This window comes from Cricetulus griseus, assembly GCF_003668045.3.
Source record: "Cricetulus griseus strain 17A/GY chromosome 1 unlocalized genomic scaffold, alternate assembly CriGri-PICRH-1.0 chr1_1, whole genome shotgun sequence".
Lineage (NCBI taxonomy): Eukaryota > Metazoa > Chordata > Mammalia > Rodentia > Cricetidae > Cricetulus > Cricetulus griseus.
Genome location: NW_023276807.1, coordinates 143,933,844 through 143,953,655, shown reverse-complemented (window position 1 = coordinate 143,953,655; position 19,812 = coordinate 143,933,844). Strand labels below are relative to the sequence as shown.

General features: G+C 43.0%; 1 protein-coding gene across 1 annotated transcript; it reads right to left on the bottom strand.

The window, feature by feature from the left end:
• Positions 1 to 797: 797 nt before the first annotated feature.
• Positions 798 to 4,900, bottom strand: LOC100757064 (high mobility group nucleosome-binding domain-containing protein 5-like). The gene is given in 3 exon segments (XM_035453043.1): positions 798 to 977; positions 980 to 1,690; positions 4,742 to 4,900. Coding segments are annotated over 3 exon segments (1,050 nt in total).
• Between the last annotated feature and the right edge of the window lie 14,912 nt (positions 4,901 to 19,812).

Here is a 19,812-nt window from a genome sequence, read left to right as displayed (position 1 = left end):
AGACTCAGTCCAAGAAATATCTCTACTTCCCCATCTTCTAGACCCAGCCCAAATGGTAACCACAAGTCCAGTGTGACTCGAAAGATACAGGTCCACATAAAATCTACTATTACCACACCTCAACAGAAAACATTGAAAATTCATGTGAAGGTTATGACAGACGATGAATGCCAATATTGAATCCGCTGGAGTTTTATGTTCAAGATGAAGTGATAACATTCAACGTTGATGTGATTGCCTTGAACGAGGCTTAGGAAATGTGGACACTTGCTCTATCTTGAAATCATGCATAGGTTTATGTTGAAATGAGGAGGGAATGTGGGATGAAGATTCAGTTTTCATTGGCTCATTACCTGCGAGGCCATAACACAGCTAGGTGTCATTAAAGGTTTCTCTGATGCTATTTATGTATATGTTGGAAGGAACTACCAGGTGTTACTTTAAATCCTCAATGCATTGTTTCATTACTACTCATTTAATATGCTAAACTCTAGATAAAGTTCCACATTGTTGAGCTGCTCCCTTTGAAATTGAACATTTTACCCCCTCCTTCTGTGGCTTTAACTTCGACTTATATTTGACCTTTATTAGTAACTGACATGTGCCAGGCAACTGTGGATTGGAATCGCCCCCCAAATCCAGCCATCATTGAATAAATCTTATTTCAAAAGTCAAAAAAAAAAGAAAAGCACTGTTTATAAAATATCTGATAAAAATATTTATCTCTGTTAACATTACAACAGGAAGGTACTTGTTACCAAATTATGACGTCTCGCATAGGGCAGTTTAGACAACACTCACAGACTCCTCCTTTTCTCATCTTGTTTGAAATCTTTGTTTTCAGCTTCTTTTTCAGCCTCCACCTTGTTCTCATCATTTCCTCCCCCTGCAACCTCTTTTCCTTTTCCTTCTTCCTCCTTTCTATCTTCTTCTTTCCCATCATCTTTCTCCTTCCCATCTTCCTCACTCTGGCCTTCCTTCCATCTTCCTTATTTTCCTCTTCTTTGCATTTTCTGTCTTCCTCTTCTTTTTCCTCTTTCTGTTCTTCTACTTCTTCTTCCACTTCAGCTTTCTCTTCCTTGTCATCTTTCTCTTCTTACTTCTTCCCATACCCTTCCTATTTGACACCTTCTTTTTCATCGCCTCCTTTTTCTTCATCATCTTTGTCCTCTTTTTCATCCTCGCTTTCTGCTGAATCTGCCTTCTCTCCCGGGATCGCGTCCCTATTCCCATCCTCACCTTTATCTCCATCCTCTTTTCCATCTTCATCTTTCTCTATGTTTTCTTCGACCTCATCATCTTTTCCCTCTGCTGCCACTGCTTCGTTCTCTTCTCCCCTAACTTCTTCAGCGTCTTCATTCATCTGTTCCTTTATTTCCTCAGTTTCCATTTTAGGAATGGGGGCCTCAATAATTTTGGCTTCTCCATTTTCAGCATTTTCCACATTGCACTCTTCTTTAACATCTTCTGGCTTGGTTTCAGGAATTGTTACGGCACCAACATCTTTGTTTTCTTCCACTATAACATTTGAGGTCTTCAGTTTCTTTGGAGTTGATGTTCTTGTAGGTTTCACCTCTGGTGTAAAGGGCACGGGCATAGCACACAGCCGGGCAGATCTTCTCTTTGGCTCCTGACTGGCATCACCTGCAGCTTTCCTTTGTGGCGTTGTTGCAGCTCTCCGCAGGAGATCCTTAGGCAGGAGGGGAAAATGCCGAGAGCAGTCTCTGTCTGACCACTCCACAAGCGACTGAGTTTTCAAAGAACTAATTGCAGCATGATATCACACCTATTCTTTTTAAAAGAGGTACTATACCGAATCCTGATTCCATCCTTAGAATAGGTGAAGAAGGTCACAGAGGAAAAGCCAGAAGGTGCTTTCCATGACACATTAATGAAATGCCTCTTTGTTTATGATTGAGTGATATGATATCTAGTCTGCAAAGATATCCTAGTGATGGTGCCATCCTGCTCTGGCTCTGGTGAGTATTTCAGCTGCTTGGGTGAGGCAGATATGGTACTGTGGGGATTTCATTGCTAAATCCTGGATCTGCATCTGAGCTCATCTTTCTGGGATCACTTTCTCCAGCCATTGTGATTTCAGAAGCCTACATGGTAACTGGAGATAGGGCACCTACAACCTCCTGCAGGTGCCTGGCCTGAATGTCTAGCCTCGTAAGACTTTCAGATGACTGTAGCCCAGACAACATCAAGTAGAATAGAATAGATGCCCTGGCTGAGCTCAGCCAACCCACAAAGTTGTTACAAACAACAGAATCCTTGTTGATCTGCATCATTAAGTTTGGGGATGGCTTATTGCCTGGCGATGACAAGAACATAACCCTTCACTGGCCCTTGGGTATCTGGAACAGAATTGCTATTATTCTTATCTGCTTGGGAGGGTTCCACTTGTAACATATCTTCATTCAAATGAGGATATAATTGAGAAATGCTTCCTTCTGCTCTGTCTTTTGTGCTGAAAGGTAAAGCTAAAAATCAGTTCTAAACAAACAAACATAATTACTATATTGAGTGACCATTTCACAAATAGTTTATGAATGAATAGTATGTTTTGGTGGAATCTATTGAGAATTAGCCTCAACCCATTAGGGAAGAAACACCTCCACAGACTAGTTAATGGTGAAACTGGGAGACTAGTGGGTAATCAGGAGTTTAGAGGAAGAAAATGTCTATCTTGTGGCCCCTGTCACAGCTTAAAACCCAATTTGGGCTAATGTCTGTAAATGGCAAGTAGCTATTAGCAAATCAATTAATTAGGGTCTTGTTGGCTCTTCTAGTGTCAACTCTAATTATTTGTTTGTTTGATCTGAGGTATCATTAGATTATTTGCAATCATTCCTGCTGGGGACCACAAAAGATAATACGGTTGAATGCCTCAAGAGTGTGAAAATTTGAAAATAGCTTTTATCCTAGGTCCACTTGGGGCAATATTTTCAGAGGCTAAGCTTTTCTTCAAGTCAATCTGTAAATGAAATTAATAAATGACTAACATTCTCAGTAAATTTTGAAAGATGGTGCTAAATTTGTTTGGGAAAAATATCCCTGGATTCCGGGATGTTTATTCAGAATGAAGGAACCGGGAAATGCCTTTTTGTCTTGTTTTCTATTCCCGGTGATTATTCTTTTGCATAGGGTCTGAGAAAAAGAGGAGAGAGGAGAGGGCACTGTATTCAACAGCCCTGGCACACCCTGTGGCAGTGCAATCCAAGAGACACTAATTGTATCTTCACTTCTCGAAAGCACACCTGTCTCGTCAATACATAAGTCAAAGTTGGTTTTTCTTGGCTCTATAGCTTGACCTCAACCTAATTCTTTAGCTGTTCCATTTTATTCCACTTTATTTTGAAAGAAAGGAACGCAGGTTCCGCTTTTAGCTTGAGGGAAAAAATGGTAAGTTTCCCTCTCTCTCTCTCTCTCTCTCTCTCTCTCTCTCTCTCTCTCTCTCTGGCTGGAAAGTGTCTCATAACAAAATAATTACCTAATTAAAGAGCTCAATTGAGTCAGTTACCACAAGCCCAATTAAATCAGGCTGCCAGCAGGAATATATTGTACCTGATAAGAAGCAGAGTGAGTGACTACATGGGCACAGAGCATGAAGATCACTCTCTGTTACACCCGGGGAAGAGGTTATTCATTCTTCCCTCTAAACGCTACTGTCTTCTCAATGAAATACTGTTTCTTAGATACCAGTGAAGCTACATACCCCAGAGTAAGAATGTCAAATACCTATCCTATGTGTGAATTTGGGATCCCAGGGCCATGTGTTGACTTTGTCAATGAACTTATAGTTTCGGGTTCAAGAACGTAAAAGGCATTGGTGGCCAGTTTCTCATACAGTCTCCTTGTTTCTTTCCCTTTATTTGGTGCTTTGAAGACATGAATCATGAAAGAACGTCAGAATTGAAGCACGGCAGAATTATAGTTCTCTGATTAAAGGAAATATGTGTTCACCTCCCAGCCAGCAATCCCACCTTTGAGTTCTACCATGTTTCATTGGCCTGCTAACTGGGAATGCTTTGTAACCACTATGTGATCTCCATGGTGTGCTATGCTACTAAGTCCAGAGCATCAGTGGGTTAGGTGTATTACATTCAATTTAATCCTGTTATCCAGCTCCCTATATTTCCCTTGCCCCACCCCCACCCCCAGATTCTAGTAATCACTATTGTGTATTCATTCACACAGCTTTATTGAACATCCATATATGAAGGAAAACATAGGATAGTTATTATTTTCTGTCTGATTTCTCTTAACAAAACACTCTCTTGCTCTATCCACTTTGCTGACATGGTAACATATACTCTTTTGGCTGGATAATATTCTGGTGTGCATATCACATTTTCTTTATCCACTCACCCATGGGCAAGCATCAAGGATGATTCTATATATTAAGTGTTTGGAGTAGTGCAACAATAAACACGGGTGTGCAGCCTTTCATGCGCTGCTATGGTTTCTTCTGAGTGCATATCCAGAAGTGGGATTACTGCATCAGCATACAGTATACTTTTTGCTTTAAAGGAACCTGTATATTGTGGAACCATAATGGCTGTCCTGAGTTATACTCCACAGCATCTGTAACAGTGGCCACCCTTTCTCTAGATCCTAGATGGCATTTATTTTTATATTGCTAAAATTTTGTTTATATTGTGGAGGGCAAGTATGTACCATGGCATACATGTGGAAGTCAAAGGACAGTTTGCAAGAGTTTGCTTTCTCGTCCTACCAGGTGGGATTTGGGGACCAAATTGAGGTTATCAGACTTGACAGCAAGTGCAGTGGTCCAGTAAGTCATCTCAGCAGTCCTATTTTGTGTAGTTCTGATGCCAACTGTTCTAATGGGATTCAATGCAATCTCATCACAGTGTTCTTTTTGTATCTCCATGGTGGCTAGTGATGAAGAAGTAATGTCTCATGTTCCACAGTATAGTGAATATAGCTCACAATAATCTGTCACTTTTTTTGTTTGTTTGTTTGTTTTGATTTTTCGAGACAGGGTTTCTCTGTGTAGTTTTGGAGCCTATCCTGGCACTCTCTCTGGAGACCAGGCTGACCTCGAACTCACAGAGATCTGCCTGCCTCTACCTCCCGAGTGCTAGGATTGAAGGCGTGCGCCACCAACATCCGGCTCTGTCACGTATTTTATAAATAACTAAAGTTGAGGGCTTTGGAGTTCCTCAAATTATCAAACTAAAAAATGTTTTTAAAAAGACAGAAACACAAATTGCCCTCATTTAGTTGGTACAATCTGTATGCTTTATTGAAACAACATATTATCCCTTCTAGATGTGTATAATTATCATGTGTTAGCTGGAGAGGAGGTTCAGTCAGTAAAAGTGCTTGGTGGACAAGCCTGGCAAACTGAGTTCGAGCCCAAGCAGGGGTCACATGAAAAAGCCTAAAGTGGCAGCACAAATCCACAATCCCAGCACTCCTACAGGAGATGGGAGCAGGAGGCTCCCAAGCCAGCCAGCCTGGAGGAGGCCCCATGGCAGAAACAACAGGAGAGACCCTGCAGGAAGACCCCCTTTCAAATGTTGTTCCCTAACCCCATACATACCCCACTACATTCATGGCAGCACACACACACACACACACACACACACACACACACACACACACACACACAATTTTTTAGTTAGTTTCTGTTATTGAGAAATGTTTAAGAAATGCTTATGAAGATGGGATTATTAGCTACCCTGATTTGATCATTAAAAACTGCATACATGTTTTCATTATCAACCTATTCCATAAACCTGTATAATTAAAGTCATAATAGAGCAAATTAATCCTAAATGTATATTCAGTTTCCAATATTTTCAATTTATAATGGGGTTGTGTGTCCCCCACTGTCAGTCAAGGAGTACCAATATTTATCTGGGCATTGTTGTGCTAGAAACAATACTTACACTGGACAAATGGTGGCAGGGAGGGGGGAGGTGTGAATAGATTGAAGGAAATATTAAAAAAAAAACAGAGAAGTTTTTAAGTCAATAAAAAGATACTGCAAAGAGTCAGTCCTTGGAGTCTTGTTATCATTATTTCCTGTTCCTGTATTACATACTCTTGCATGTTTGCAGTAAGTTCTTTTTGTCTGAAGGTATATGGATAAAATTATGATTACAAGGTTGGGGAGATATCTGATGTAAAAGCGCTTGATGGACAAGCATGAGGACCATAATTCAGATTCCCAGAATCCCCATAAATGCTGGATGATCTTGATGCCCCAAGTGAAATTTCAGCCAAGAAGGAGACCAGATAGATCCCCAAAATGAGTTGCTTAGCAGGACTAGCTTCGTCAGTTTGCTCTAGGCTTGACTGAAAGTTCCTACCCAATGAGTAAGTGAAGCAGTGATGTTGGTCAGACCATTCTCCACAACTTTGAGCCTACACACACACACACACACACACACACACACACACACACACACACACACACACAGACACACACAGTGAGGTGGAGGAAAATAAACATTAAAAAAACTAAATAAAATTCCCAATCTGTGACAGGATATCATAGACATATCTGGTCAATGTCTGGGTCCCCACAAATGTAAAGCAACTGACCTTAGGTATTTGGAAAGTCTAGAAAAACTCAGAAAATACCTCCCTGAAATTTTATGCATTGTGTGTTTATCAAGATAGTGTATACTGTTTGCATTCATGTTATGGTGATGATGAAATGTATATCTGCCTTTAAAAAGCATGATTTGGCTTAACTTTAGCCTATTCTTACACCTTTGAAACCATAAAAGAACCTAAAATTTTCCCTGCAGTATAATGACTGAATTTACCAACTGTAGTTCATTCAAAAGCATTTCCCCCCTACTGGAAGAGATTGGCTAGGCTTCGTTTGGCTGCCACCCATGATAACCCATCAAGACTAACATTCATACTCTTTTTTAATATATATTATCAATGCTCTTTTCATAAATCAAAAATATCATTGGGAAATTTCTGCAAGCCTATTTCTCCTTTTACCTGAGAGTCCTTTGAAATCGGTGGGAACTCCATGCCCAAATCAGCCCCATGGCGTGAGAAGCTCAAGAAGAAACGGGGTTGATACAAAAATATCCACAGATAGTCAGTGAGGCCATCTATGAGATTTCTCAGAAGGCTAAGCTCAAAAACTGTTGTAATGAGGAAATTCTTCAAGAAAAAAAGAAAAACCTTTCCCAAAAGGGGCCAAGAGCTAATGAACAATTTAACATGCGTGTCACTGAACTCTGGTTCGGATTTCCAGAACTTAGTTATAAAATTTAGTAGAAGCAGGCATCTTCATTGTTGAGATGGTTCTGTAGGTAAAGGTGCTCACCTCACCAACCTGGTGGACTGGATTCAATCCCTGAACCAGTGTCAAAATGGAAGAAGACGACCAGCTTCTCAAAGCTGTCCTCTGACCACCACACACTCAACACGTATGCATGCATGTCAAAGCACAGATAGGACATATTACATGCTATTGATGTCCTACTGATGCTAGAGGCTAGAAGGGCAAGGTGCTGACCATTGTGCTTTTTTCACCCTATGTCCTCCCCTGGTCTTTCCTCTGTGTCTGTCTCCTAGACTCCTCTTAATAAAACATAGGCATATGGATAAGGGTCCACCATGGTGACCTTATTTGACCTTTATCACCGTATCACAGACCTTATTTCTACACAGCCATATTCCAAATCTTACTCCTAAGACTAAGATTTCAACGTATGGATTTTAGGGAATCTAGTCCACCTCCTAACACCCGTTGAACCATTGTCAATCCTTGGAAACTACAGTTGCTAATGTTCCCTTGTTCCCTTCCTGAAGAAAGGGTCAGATGAAGCAGGCACAGTTAGAACCTAAGGACATAGAGAGCTGTGGAGTGGAGGCTGTGGACTCCACACCGAGCTTCACCTGCCCAGTGTCAGCTGCCACTTAGGCACCACAGGGGAAACAGAAACAAGGGGGCTTCTCTGTTCCCTCATGCTCATGGAGACAAAGTACTCTCGAGACCCTGGATTGTGTGCCCAGTGGAAACCTGCGTGAGTTATTAGGTCAAGTTAATCTTAACAATCATAAGCACGTTCTAAAATCTATTATCCAAAATGTGATTCATGTCTCGGCTCTCTATGCTTCTTTAATTTTTGATAATGAGCATTTGGTGTTCAAGAGTATATAGCGTTGTAAATTGAGGCAGCTAATAACCCTAAGAGTCAGCTTTTCAAAACCAGTGACAGGAGTGCCCTCACAGGCAGCCCCCCCTCTCCTGACCTTGATGTTCCATAACTACAAATATTGCTGATACATTTGAGTTCCTAGATGATAGATTTCCTTTAAGTGAGTCCCAAGAACAAAAGTCTGTCTCTGGGAAGAGCCTCAGACTAAACACAGCACCATTATCATCAGAGCCATTGAATCCCCCTCCCCCGACCCAAGAGTATAGATCTGCCTATACAGTGATAGTGAAAGGGAGGACAGAGGGAACTATGCATTGCTAATGTTAAGTGTGAACACTAGCAGAATAGCCCCCTCACAAGTCCCTCAGCTTATCAGTGCTTCACAGATAGCTTGGGCCTTCACAGGTGTGTGTGTGTTCACAGGTATGCGTTTAACACCTGGGACCTCACTGTCTCTGAATTTACTCCACAAATATGTATTGACCTAATAAAAGTCCTTGGGTTAGCACAAAAAAAAAGGAGAGAGTGTAACCCAAAATACAGTCTGTGACACCAGTCTTTCTTACTATTATGAGCTTCTAAGAAGTTGCCATCAGACTCCTCAGAGGATGTCAACTCTAGCACGGGCACAACCTGCTGTCCCCCCACACACACATGTAAGTGTTGCCTTGAGCACTACCTGTTAAGTTCTTCAGGGTTCTTTTCCAGGGTAGAGAGTGTCCTGTCGCCTATAGACAAAACGAATGCTTTCTTTATTCCAACTCTGCAAACAAAGTGTGTCCTCCCTGTTCACTCTTTTGAGCCCTCTTTATGGCCCTAAAGTAATTTTGAGCCATTCCATTTAATTTCCATGACAGCAGATTTATGAATATTTACCAACAGCAAGCAACAGCTATAGGGAAGCCCCAGAAGAGGGCTCAACTCTATCAAATTCATTTTAACAATAATGAAAAGTTTCTCAGGAACCAGGTCGCTTTCTTTACCTCATTATAAGTAACATGTCCCAGCTTAAAGATCTCAAAGCAAATGACTGAAACAATAAGACATGATAAAGGGGAAAAAAAAAAAAAAAATTATATATATATATATATATATATATATATATATAGAGAGAGAGAGAGAGAGAGAGAGAGAGAGAGAGTCCCAGAAGTTAGAAACATTGCCTACAGGTCGGAGATTGCAAACCACTTATATTCCCTTCCTGGACTCCCTTTGGTCCTTAGATCTGAGTCTTAATGTGTTTTTTCATTTATATGTAGATTTCTTTTGGCATGCAGATTTCTACTTCCAGTTGGTTTGTAGCAATCCCCAAATTTTCACTTATTTAGAATCCAAAAACAGAAGGTTGCTACCCTGCACATTTCAAAAACTCACTTTTCCATAACTCAGACGCAAACATGCCTGAGAACCTCGACTTCCCCGAACAATGACAACATACTATTTTTGTTGTCATCATATATTATCACCAAGAATGAATTAAAAAAGCTGAAAACTAATGAACCCACCATGATCATGTGTTTGTCTCTGTGTGTGCACACCCGTGCATATAAGACAGAAGACAGCCACAAGTATCTTCCCTCAGACACACACACACACACACACACACACACACACACACACACACACACACACACCTGCCTTTTATTTTTGTTTTGATTCTAGGTTTTTCACTGGCCTGGAACTTGTCAAATAGGCTGGCTCCCCCAACTAATCCCAGGAATCCTAATGCCTCTGTCTCTCCAGGAGCAAGATTACAAGCACACCACCACAGACAGCTTTTTTTTTTTTTTTTTAATGGCTTCTAGGCCTCAAACTTGGGTCTTTATGCTTTAAGGAAAGCACTTTTCTGACTAAGTTATCTCCCCAGACTCCAGCCAAAATCATTCTTATTTTGTCTTATTTTTTTCTCAGAGCTGAGGACCGAACTCAGGGCCTTGTGCTTGCTATGAGCTAAATCCCAAACCCCTCATTCTTAATTTACTGTGTACGTTCTGACTTCTGCCTATATTCCAGGCACATCCGTAGATGCCAATATTTGGGCAGTCTACCAGAGATGACAAGTCAGACACAGTTTATAGCCAACTGGAAGTCTTTATTCCGCTGTCTGAGACTACACACATGTATTAAAGAACTTAGGTGTAGCCCCGAATTTGTCCAGAGCACAGGTTTCTGATGGCAGAAAGCATGTCCTGGCATCTTGCTTGGCAATGGTAGGGAGGCTTCACAGAAGCAAGCAGTTTAACTTCAGTCTGTTAGCTGGAGGGGCTTCCTCATAAACAGGCAGTTTTACAGGTACTAAGATAAGCTAGCTGAGATATCCTGACCTTGGGTTCCTAGAACAGAGTCTGGTAATTTTTCCATGGGATTCTCCATCAAGGAGGTCAGATACTAGTTAAACCTGAATTGGCCTCAATAAGAATTCAAGATGAGCCAGCACTCAGGAGACAGAGGCAGGTGGATCTCTGTGAGTTCGAGGTCAGCCTGGTTTTCTGAGCAAGTTCAAGACAGCCTCCAAAGCTACAGAGAAAAGAATTCAAGATGGAGGAAGCTTTGCACTGTCTTGCCCTGTCAAGAGTGGTTGTTTGGAAGAGGAAAACTCTCTCTCTCTCTCTCTCAAAAGCATACATTGGCTAGAGAGGGAGACATGTGATAAAATAAAAGGCAAAACAGGAAAAATGGCAGGAATGGCCAAAAAGAAAAAGTGTAGAAACAAACAGAAATCCCCAAAGAATTGATCCAACAAGCGCATCAACACCTCTGAGTTTAGCAATGACAAAATGCAAGTGAAGCAGGACCACGGGTGGGCATTGCAGTAGCAAAAGACACCAGAGGAACAGTGGACCAGGTAGGTTTGGGCATTGCAACCACAGCCAGGGCTATCTGGCCAGAACTCAGAGTAAGACGGAAGGCACTGAGGGCTGTGGGATGAGGAAATGCTCTGACTGATCTCACAACTGAATTGTAAACACTGGCCTCTCAGCATGGCTATGAAGCAAGCCATCTACTTCCAACATCACTCCCCCGCCTGCAGGAAGAATGGGTGTCTGGGATATTCTCTGAACTCTCCGACAGAACACTGATATGGTGACAGAAGATGGCACTGCCACCAGATCTTGCTCTAGGTTTCCCTCAGCTTCATGCCCCTTGTGATTGCTATCAAAAGAATTTAACTGAGATACACAGAACACAGGGCAGAAGATAGGTAGAACTTCCCATAAAGTACCATGGGGGCACTCTCAAGGAATGAGAGCGGACAATGGCTAAAAAGACCATTGTGGAACAGAGTGAACTCTCAAAGGTCATGGACAGCAACCAAAGGGACAGTTGTACCTATCTCCATTTTAGATGGGTTTTATACTACTTCTACCATCTCTAGAATACACAGATTTCTCTGGAGGTCATTTCCTCTCCAGGTGATTAACAGGCCCATTGGGTTAGAACAATGGTATGACCTTATTCTTTAATCATTTTTTAATTTTTTTCTTCTACTGTATCCCTGCCCACCTCAGCTATCTCATTCCCTCCTGTTCTCACCCCCACCCCACCCCTTGCCAACCCCCCCTCCCTCAGTTTGCCCCCTAGATCTCATCTAATTTCCCTTCCCAGGGTTTATTCTTTAATTTTATATGGCTTAGTCACCTATGAATGGCTCTGCACGCAGTCCAGAACATCATGTCTCTACCCAGGGCCAGAGATACCACTAGGCTCCCATTCTTCCGTCCTGCCATTGAGTCCTGTGGTTTGGATTCTTAGTTTCACAAGCTGCTGGTTATGAGTGAGTGATCCAACAGTCTCCCAGCCTGTTAATTTCTAACTAGCTACATAATAGCACCATTGGGGAAATGTGGCTGTGCCACCTCTGCAACTTCTCACTAGTCTATATCATTTTGTAATAAAGGGTTTACAATGAAATTCTTTCAAGACCAATCATACAGCTGCCCCTGAGCCCACTTTATTTTGTACTAATGCCTTAAATCATCCCGAAGCAGTTATTTTTAGCAACCATTAGTCTTTGTAAGTGGTGGGGGAAAGGCTTTACTCTCTTAAAAACAAAGCTGTTTCAAGACTCACTCTTTTTCCCCTTTATGAGAAGAGATAGTGGGTTTCATTGTGTCCCAAATGACACACCATGGAAGTCCAAATTCTACACATTGATCTTCAAATAGATTCAGATGCATTAAAAAACAGGATAGCAAAGCTTCCTGCACTATATATATATATATATATATATATATATATATATATATATTCTTCTCCAGCAGGAAGGTGGATGAATGAGATGGTCCATAAACACTGATAGAAAACCCATTAACTGAATCACATTAGATTAGCCAAGTACTGTTATTGAGAGCATGCAAAAAGCCTCAAGTGCTAACACCAGTGGACTATGCATTAAGTAGAGGTGAGAAACTAATGCCTAATAGGACAACTGGAAATTCTTTTATAATTTAAAATAAATCTATCCATATTTCTGAAGCAACTGCCTATTCTTTTGATCACACACTGGAGAAATCTCTTTAGCTGTCAGGGGAAAGCAGTTGCTAAAGGTGAAGAAGCAGGTAGGCATGTGATGGTTTGGTGCACAAGTCCCTTGCTAAAATGACTCCCATTTGAGGATGCCATGTGCTGAAAATTAGGTATTGCTTGGGGCGAAGTCATTATCTCCATAAACGGCCTTTGCAAAGGCTAATAGCTTCGTTTAGCACATTAACTTCCCAAGCCCCAGTGCTGCACACTAGCTAGTAGAAACCTTGGCAAGCTGAGTCCTGAGGGAAAGTAATGGAAGCAGGCAGCGACCCAGCAACACCACTCTTTGGTAATTTTATTAATAATACCATTTATTGAGCTCTTACTTTGTGCCAGCTCCTAATCTTAGAACAGCCCAGAGGTGACTATTATTCTCTCATTAAAGAGGTTGAGTAAATCTCCAAAGGTCCAGAGCTTGTAAGTGCAGATCTGGAATCAGACCCAGAATTGAGCATGGTGTTTGGCACACAGAAGGTAGTCAACAAATGATTCACAGAATGAATGAATGACTCGCTCAATCAGTCAATCAGAGAAATCCAGATCTGTCTGATTGTGACGTTCAAACTCTTACCTACATGTATTTACATTCACCTTCACAAGGTTTGTTTTTTCCCCAATTTTGTTATGAAGGTTTCAGGGTTGACCAACCATGCATTACTGTCCCAGGAAAGTTGCCTCTTGAGGCAAACATCCTCTTCCCCAGCTCATTCTGTATAACTCTAGGACAACACAGAGAGAATGAGAGGTGTAAGAGATACCAGGATACAGCATCACCTTGTGAAGGAGTAGAAAGAAGGACAAGGGGTACCTAGGCCACCCCAGAAATCTGAAAGAGCTGTACTGACATGGCACTAACATAGAGATAAAGGGTACTCTAGTGGTTAAATAGGCAACCTCAAGAGTCATTCAGACCTGTGAGTATAGCTCAGTGGAAGAGCATAAGTAGAAGTCTTAGTGTTGTATCCCAAGTACAAAATAAGAGTCAACCAAGCTTGGATTGTCATGGAGCTCTGTCTCCTGCAAACTGTGTAACTTAACCTTTCTGAACCTCTGGCTCTACATCTGTAAAGTGGAGACAATGCATCTAATGAGTGCTAATGTAGATGGAGCAATCTAGGTAGCAGCATTTCTGTTTCCCATTTACATCCCTAGGGCTGAGTAACATTATGAAAATAAAGGGTTCATTTGGATCACAGTTCTGCAGGCTCCAGAGCATGCCATTGGATCCCCAGCTCTGGCAAATGTCCCCACAGAATTGGAGTACGGGGACAAAATAATAGCATCACTAGACCAGAAGCCACACAGTGAATGGGAACTAACTGAGGTCCTCTAAGAACCACGTTAATCCCTTCCAAGGACATGCCTCCAATGACCTAAGAAAGTCCTGGTGAGCTAGACCTCTTAAAGCCCCACCACCTCAACATTGTCATACTGAGGTACAGACCTCCAATGTATGAACCGCATGCAGCTTGAGGGACATACAATATCTAAATCACAGCAGTACTTACAAAGTTGTGAGAAAACGTGTATAAAAACCAATGTTCAGCAAAACTATCATCAATACTGAATAGGAAGATGGCAGCTCTCAGGGAAAAATTTGACCTGTACTCCTCACTGGAACCATAAACCACCAGAGTAACCACCCTTGAAGATCTCTGTAAGAAAGGACATCTTGACCTAAAGGTTATGAAATTACTCACCATCCTGTAATCAGGAAGCAAATCCGACCTCTGCAGACACAACTATACCTTTCCAGGTAAACAAGTCCCAGTTCACATAACCCTGCGGGTAGAGGAGGCGGAAGGAGGACTCCCCTCAGCCATCTCTCCTTAGGAGTTGTTTCGTGCCAATGTTAATTTCACAGTCCTTAGTGTTCTTTCTATTATTCATGAGCTCTCTGCAATTCAATTTTACAAAGCAAAGGAGGGCAAACACAAATATGTTTTCCCCTTTGAAAACAAAACAGCTTTGGCCCCTGTGGAACAGAAATCCTAGATGTCAAATAAGTCTCATGTAGCCATAGCAATTGGATTTCAGTGCATTTCCTGAAGACAGCCCAAAGACAAATGGCATGCTTATGTGTGGAGGGCCATTTTCTATTGCACTTCCCTTTGTCAGCCTGTGTCAGTTCCCTGGAGTTTGCTCCCTCTTTTCTTTGTACTGTGGCCCTGCCCTGTTTCACGGAACAATCATAGGAGCTATGCCCACAAAGAAAGAAGAGGAGATGAGCCCCCTTCTCCATCTGTCAATGTGTCTGATTCCTTGAGCCTCTCAATAACATGACTCCATTCCTTCATAACCAAGTAGGTCAAATATTTTGGTGCTAATGTGTGACTTGGCCGTGTGACTGTCATTTTGCTCTCATTTTGTGATAGCCATACAAAGTCCAATAGGACCCATGCTCGATGCAAAAGAGTCATGTACACATTCAATGTGGGGACAAAGATAGGAATGTCACCCCACACCAACTTTCCCAGAGCAATAGCTTGAAAATTGAAGAGGAAGACAGAAGGGCACTTCTTCCTCTAAGGTGACACCATCTTGAGGCCCTGCTCTTGACTGTTAAACTGTGCAAGTTTCTCTGTCCTCAAGCTCACAAGATGACAATGGCCCTCTGCCACCCTTCCCCAGTATCTTCTCACCAGACCTGGTCTGGGAGCCTGGAACCACTGATACACTTTAGGAACTGGCTTTTGAGCACCTCTTCTCATTCTGAAAATATAAACAATGATTAATGTCCTGCCCCCTTGCTTGCAAAGAGGTTGAATAACTGAAACTAAAGGAATGACTTATGCCTGGGTGTCCCTCCAGTGTGGTACATTTTTGCCACTGCAGAATAATGTGCGACATTCCAAGCCTCAGCTCCCTTTCTGAGGTATAAGCAGCAAAGACGTGTAGAGAATGTAGCTGCCATAATCACACACTCACATGGCCAGAGTGTCTGGCTGGGTCACCCGGGAACTGCCACATCCTGTTTATCATGTCTCACCTTGGAAACCAGACAAGCCATGGTAGCTGCATCCTCACAGAGAATGTTGATAGGGATAATAAGCATTAGACCTGGGCTGGAAGAAGGAAACCTTACTGTTTGTTCCTATGATATGATGGAAACTGATTAAAATGAAGGAAGAAATAGATAGGGGTGGATATGCTGCACAGGTGTGCCTGCCTCCAGCCTGTTAGGAAAAGTAAAAGGCTTTGGCCAAAATTAAGAAAAATCCATAGAAGTCTGTGGAAGGGTTGTCTTATCATGACACAGAGACCTCTCCTCAGAAACTAGTGATAGACACTCCCCTATCACAATCATATCTGAGATGACCTGGGACACACATTCCTGGTCAATATTCCTAAGAGGCCAGATTGCCTGTCTCAATCAGTCAGCAGGAGCAAGCAGTGCTTTACAACTGGAACAAGTGGCAAAGGGGACACTCCATCTTCAGAGACCTCCATTGACACAAAAGGACACATCTCCCCAGTGGCAAACCTTTCTTGACCAGTAACAGCCTTTAAGTTACTATAAAACCTCAACAAAACCAACAGTGAACTGTTTGCTGTATGCAAAGGGCACACAGTGTCAGTCTGCCACCCCTCTCGTGACAAGCATCCTTAGCTCTGGAAGCCATTCTTCGGTTGCTCCAGCTTTCCATTCCCAAGGATGCAGAGGTCAAGACTTCTCTTTTCTTGGTACTCACTCCCTCCTCTCTCGGGCTGTGTCTGTTCTGTGCATCCCACTGAAGTTGCTGAGTTAATAAATGACTCAATCGAGCTCTCCACAAGAACCAAAGCAGTGCTGAACATCATTTTGATTAGAGAGAAACACTTAATGTTCAGCTGCACCCTCAGACAGAGGAGGCAAAATTAAGTTGAATGTTTCAGAGTTGAACTCCAGCCTTCAGAGTCAGGCATGCAACTCTGTTGATAACAACAAATTTGGATCCCTGGCCTCTTTCACCATCCTCCTATCTGGTGCCCACCTCTCTTTCCCAGGTCCATAGCTCCTAAATGACACCAAGAACAGGAAATGAGAACAAAGCCCACGGACTAGGGGAGTGGCTGTGCTTATGTTCCTATCTCCCACAGAGCCCACTTCCATCCCTTCTCTACGTATGTGAACACACACACAAATACATATGCATACAAACAAACATATACACAAAAAGACAGAGAAACAGATATGCATACATATATACACACAGAGACACCTACAGAAATACCAAACACAAACAGAATTGTGCACATGTATACACACACACCCACAGAGAGAGAGAGAGAGAGAGAGAGAGAGAGAGAGACAGAGAGAGAGAGAGAGAGAGAGAGAGAGAGAGAGAGAGAGAATTAATTAGCACAAACATGGTATTCAAGTCCTTTATCTCCCAGCTAGGGAAAACAGGTCACTAACCCAAAATGCATTTTTCAAATCTAGTCCTGTTCTATAGAAACAAATACTCCTGCCAGAAACACACCCTGTAATTCACCCGGCATTATTACCATAGATAAATGAGAGGTTGATTTCAGCCCTCCCTCTGATCGCCCTACAAAGCGGCATCCCCACTGTTGCTCTGGCTACCCTGTTATTCTCAGAATGTTTGAGCCACCCTCCTTGCCCCTATTTTGGGGCATTGAGATGCAAATGGCCATTGAAAAGCAAACAAAATAACTGTAAAACTTGACATTCCAAAATATGGTTGTTGTGCTTTGTGGGAATTAACTGCATCATCGTGCAGGGAGAAACCAGACAGCAACAAAGAAAGCTTCTGTAACTGAGACACCCGTTTCCACTGGCATCTGAAAGGCTCCCATGGAAAGAGTCTTGGGACTCCCTACTCCCTTCAGCACCCCTCAAGGTCAGCTGTGCCCAGATGCCTCTCAGGAAGGAGGGAGACCCTGGAACCTGAAACCTCCTCGCCTTTCACCGAAGCCTCTGATTGGCAGTAAAGCATGGCTTGGGGGAAAGGCAGAAATCATTCCATTAGAGTTATTTATTGGTCTGGAGCCAAGAGAGTTATGAAAGGGAAGGGGAGCTGTTCTTTTCCTCAAATCATACCCCAGACTGAAGAATTCAAGCTCTTATTAATGTGCAAGTTATTTTCCAAAAGGAAAGGCACGCCTGGTGAAGAAACTGGGTCGTTCCTGTCCATGCCGACTGAGGGTTGCTCCAACTCCCTCTGATCCAAAGCAACTGAGGATGCCTCCTAGATGCAGACAGTGCAGGGTTCTCTGGATCAAACCTGGGGAAGGGCAGGCTGAAAGCCATGCATCTGAAAGGCTGTGGTTGCATCTCACCCTATGCTGAAGCCCAGGCTCCTCTCCCTCCTGGGGAGCTGCTGTACTGGGTTCCACACAAACTGAGATCTGCATAGAAGGGGACTAGAGGGTGCATACCTATTGTCATAATTTGGTGTGGGAGGTGTTAGGAATATGGCACGCATGAGGGAGACCTTGGAAGGGTTCCAGGGCGGGTGAGGAACAAACAGGCCATCAGGCAGGACTTAGGTAGAAAGTTTACTGGGAGAAGGAAAGGAAGTAAGGGAAGGGAGGCAAGAGAGAGAAGAGAGAAAGAGAGGAAGAGAAACAGACAGAGACAGACAGAGATCTATCTGCCTCCTCAGAAAAATGGCAGGAAAGAGAGAAACTAGGCAGAGCTTGTCTCTTAAAGGGACCTTTGCATCTGTGAACAGAGCAAGGGTACTTACTGCTTGCCATGCACAGAGGGGTGACGCACTGTGCTAGGTTCCCAAGGGGTAGGGCCAAGGTGTGTCTGGGTACTAACATTATGTGGAGGATCATATCAATGCTGGAGCCTGGGCTTCAGCATAGGGTGAGATGCAACCCCCTTGAATTCTCGTCAAGATCTAACCACTAGTATGCTGTTTGGGGCTTAAGATTGGAAGCTGGGACCCCAGGGGAAACTACCACCCCACCCATTCACTACTTCCACTTGTGGAAGAACACCTAAGGCTAGAAATATTCCCAGGCCAGGAATTCTCCCTCCCCTCCCCTACTCACAGGTTGGCAATAAGAAGCCCAGCCTCTGAGATCTTGACCTTGTGATCTTGGTGCCTGTTCCTTCTCCTAAATCCCTGTACTCAGCCTGGTATCTCCTGCTTGGGGGTTGGGGTGGGGTGTAGATCTCCATTCTCCTGCATTCCCCTGATGGAGGCAAAGCCAGTACTCTAGCAGGCCATCTTCAGAAGACACACACAATGGGATGCAAACAAATGGGTAGTCCCATCCCCCTCTCACACTGTCAAGAACAGAAGCACTCAGAACCTGCCTCTGTGTCCCTGGCCTAAGCGCCCTGAAAATATCCCTTGCAGACTTAGAGAAGCTATGCTCAGACGTAGATAATTTCTAGATGGCTTATGAATCCCAAGGGTGGGGATTAAGCCCAGACACTACTGTACTCTTTCCAGCACAATTGAGATACAGAACTAAATCTGTTGCGGGTGGAGGGTGGGGTGAACATGGGAGAAGGGTGTACAGACAGACACGGACAGAGAAAAGACTGAACAGAAAAGAAAGAATATAGAAATTAGAGCTGTTCTCGGTAAAGATAAGAAATCTTCCTAAGTTGCCCCCTGGCTTAGGTTTAAACTGTACAGCTTTCTCAAAAATGTGTTCAAACCCCATCACCTTCATTCAAGCCCTCGCTAAAACTTTAAATGAGTTATTATGCACATTAAATTGTCATTTAATCGTAGCCAAGCACTGTCATAAAAGCAAATGGAGCAAGCCAAGCAGCACTGGGATGAGAAATACTACACTAGTTACATTCTGAAAGCACACGCTGAAAAATGCTCACTGTCATACCCACCAGGGCCTCCTGTCAGCACCGGGGAAACAAACAGCTGAGGAGATAGATGCTGCTCTTCCCTCCCTCTCTCTGGAGCTTGGGAGCCCTTGAATGCCAACCAGCAACAGGATGGCTTGCAGCTGACTGTACAGTGGAGCCTACTCTGATACCAGACCTTTCCGTCCAGAGGTCCCATTCAGAGAGAGGCTGTAAGGCATGAAACACAGAGCAAGCTCTCTCACGCTCCTTTTCAATTAACAACAAACAACAATCCACGGCCTCAGAAATCCTTGGTAAAACCAGTCTGGGACTGTCTTGAGTGTG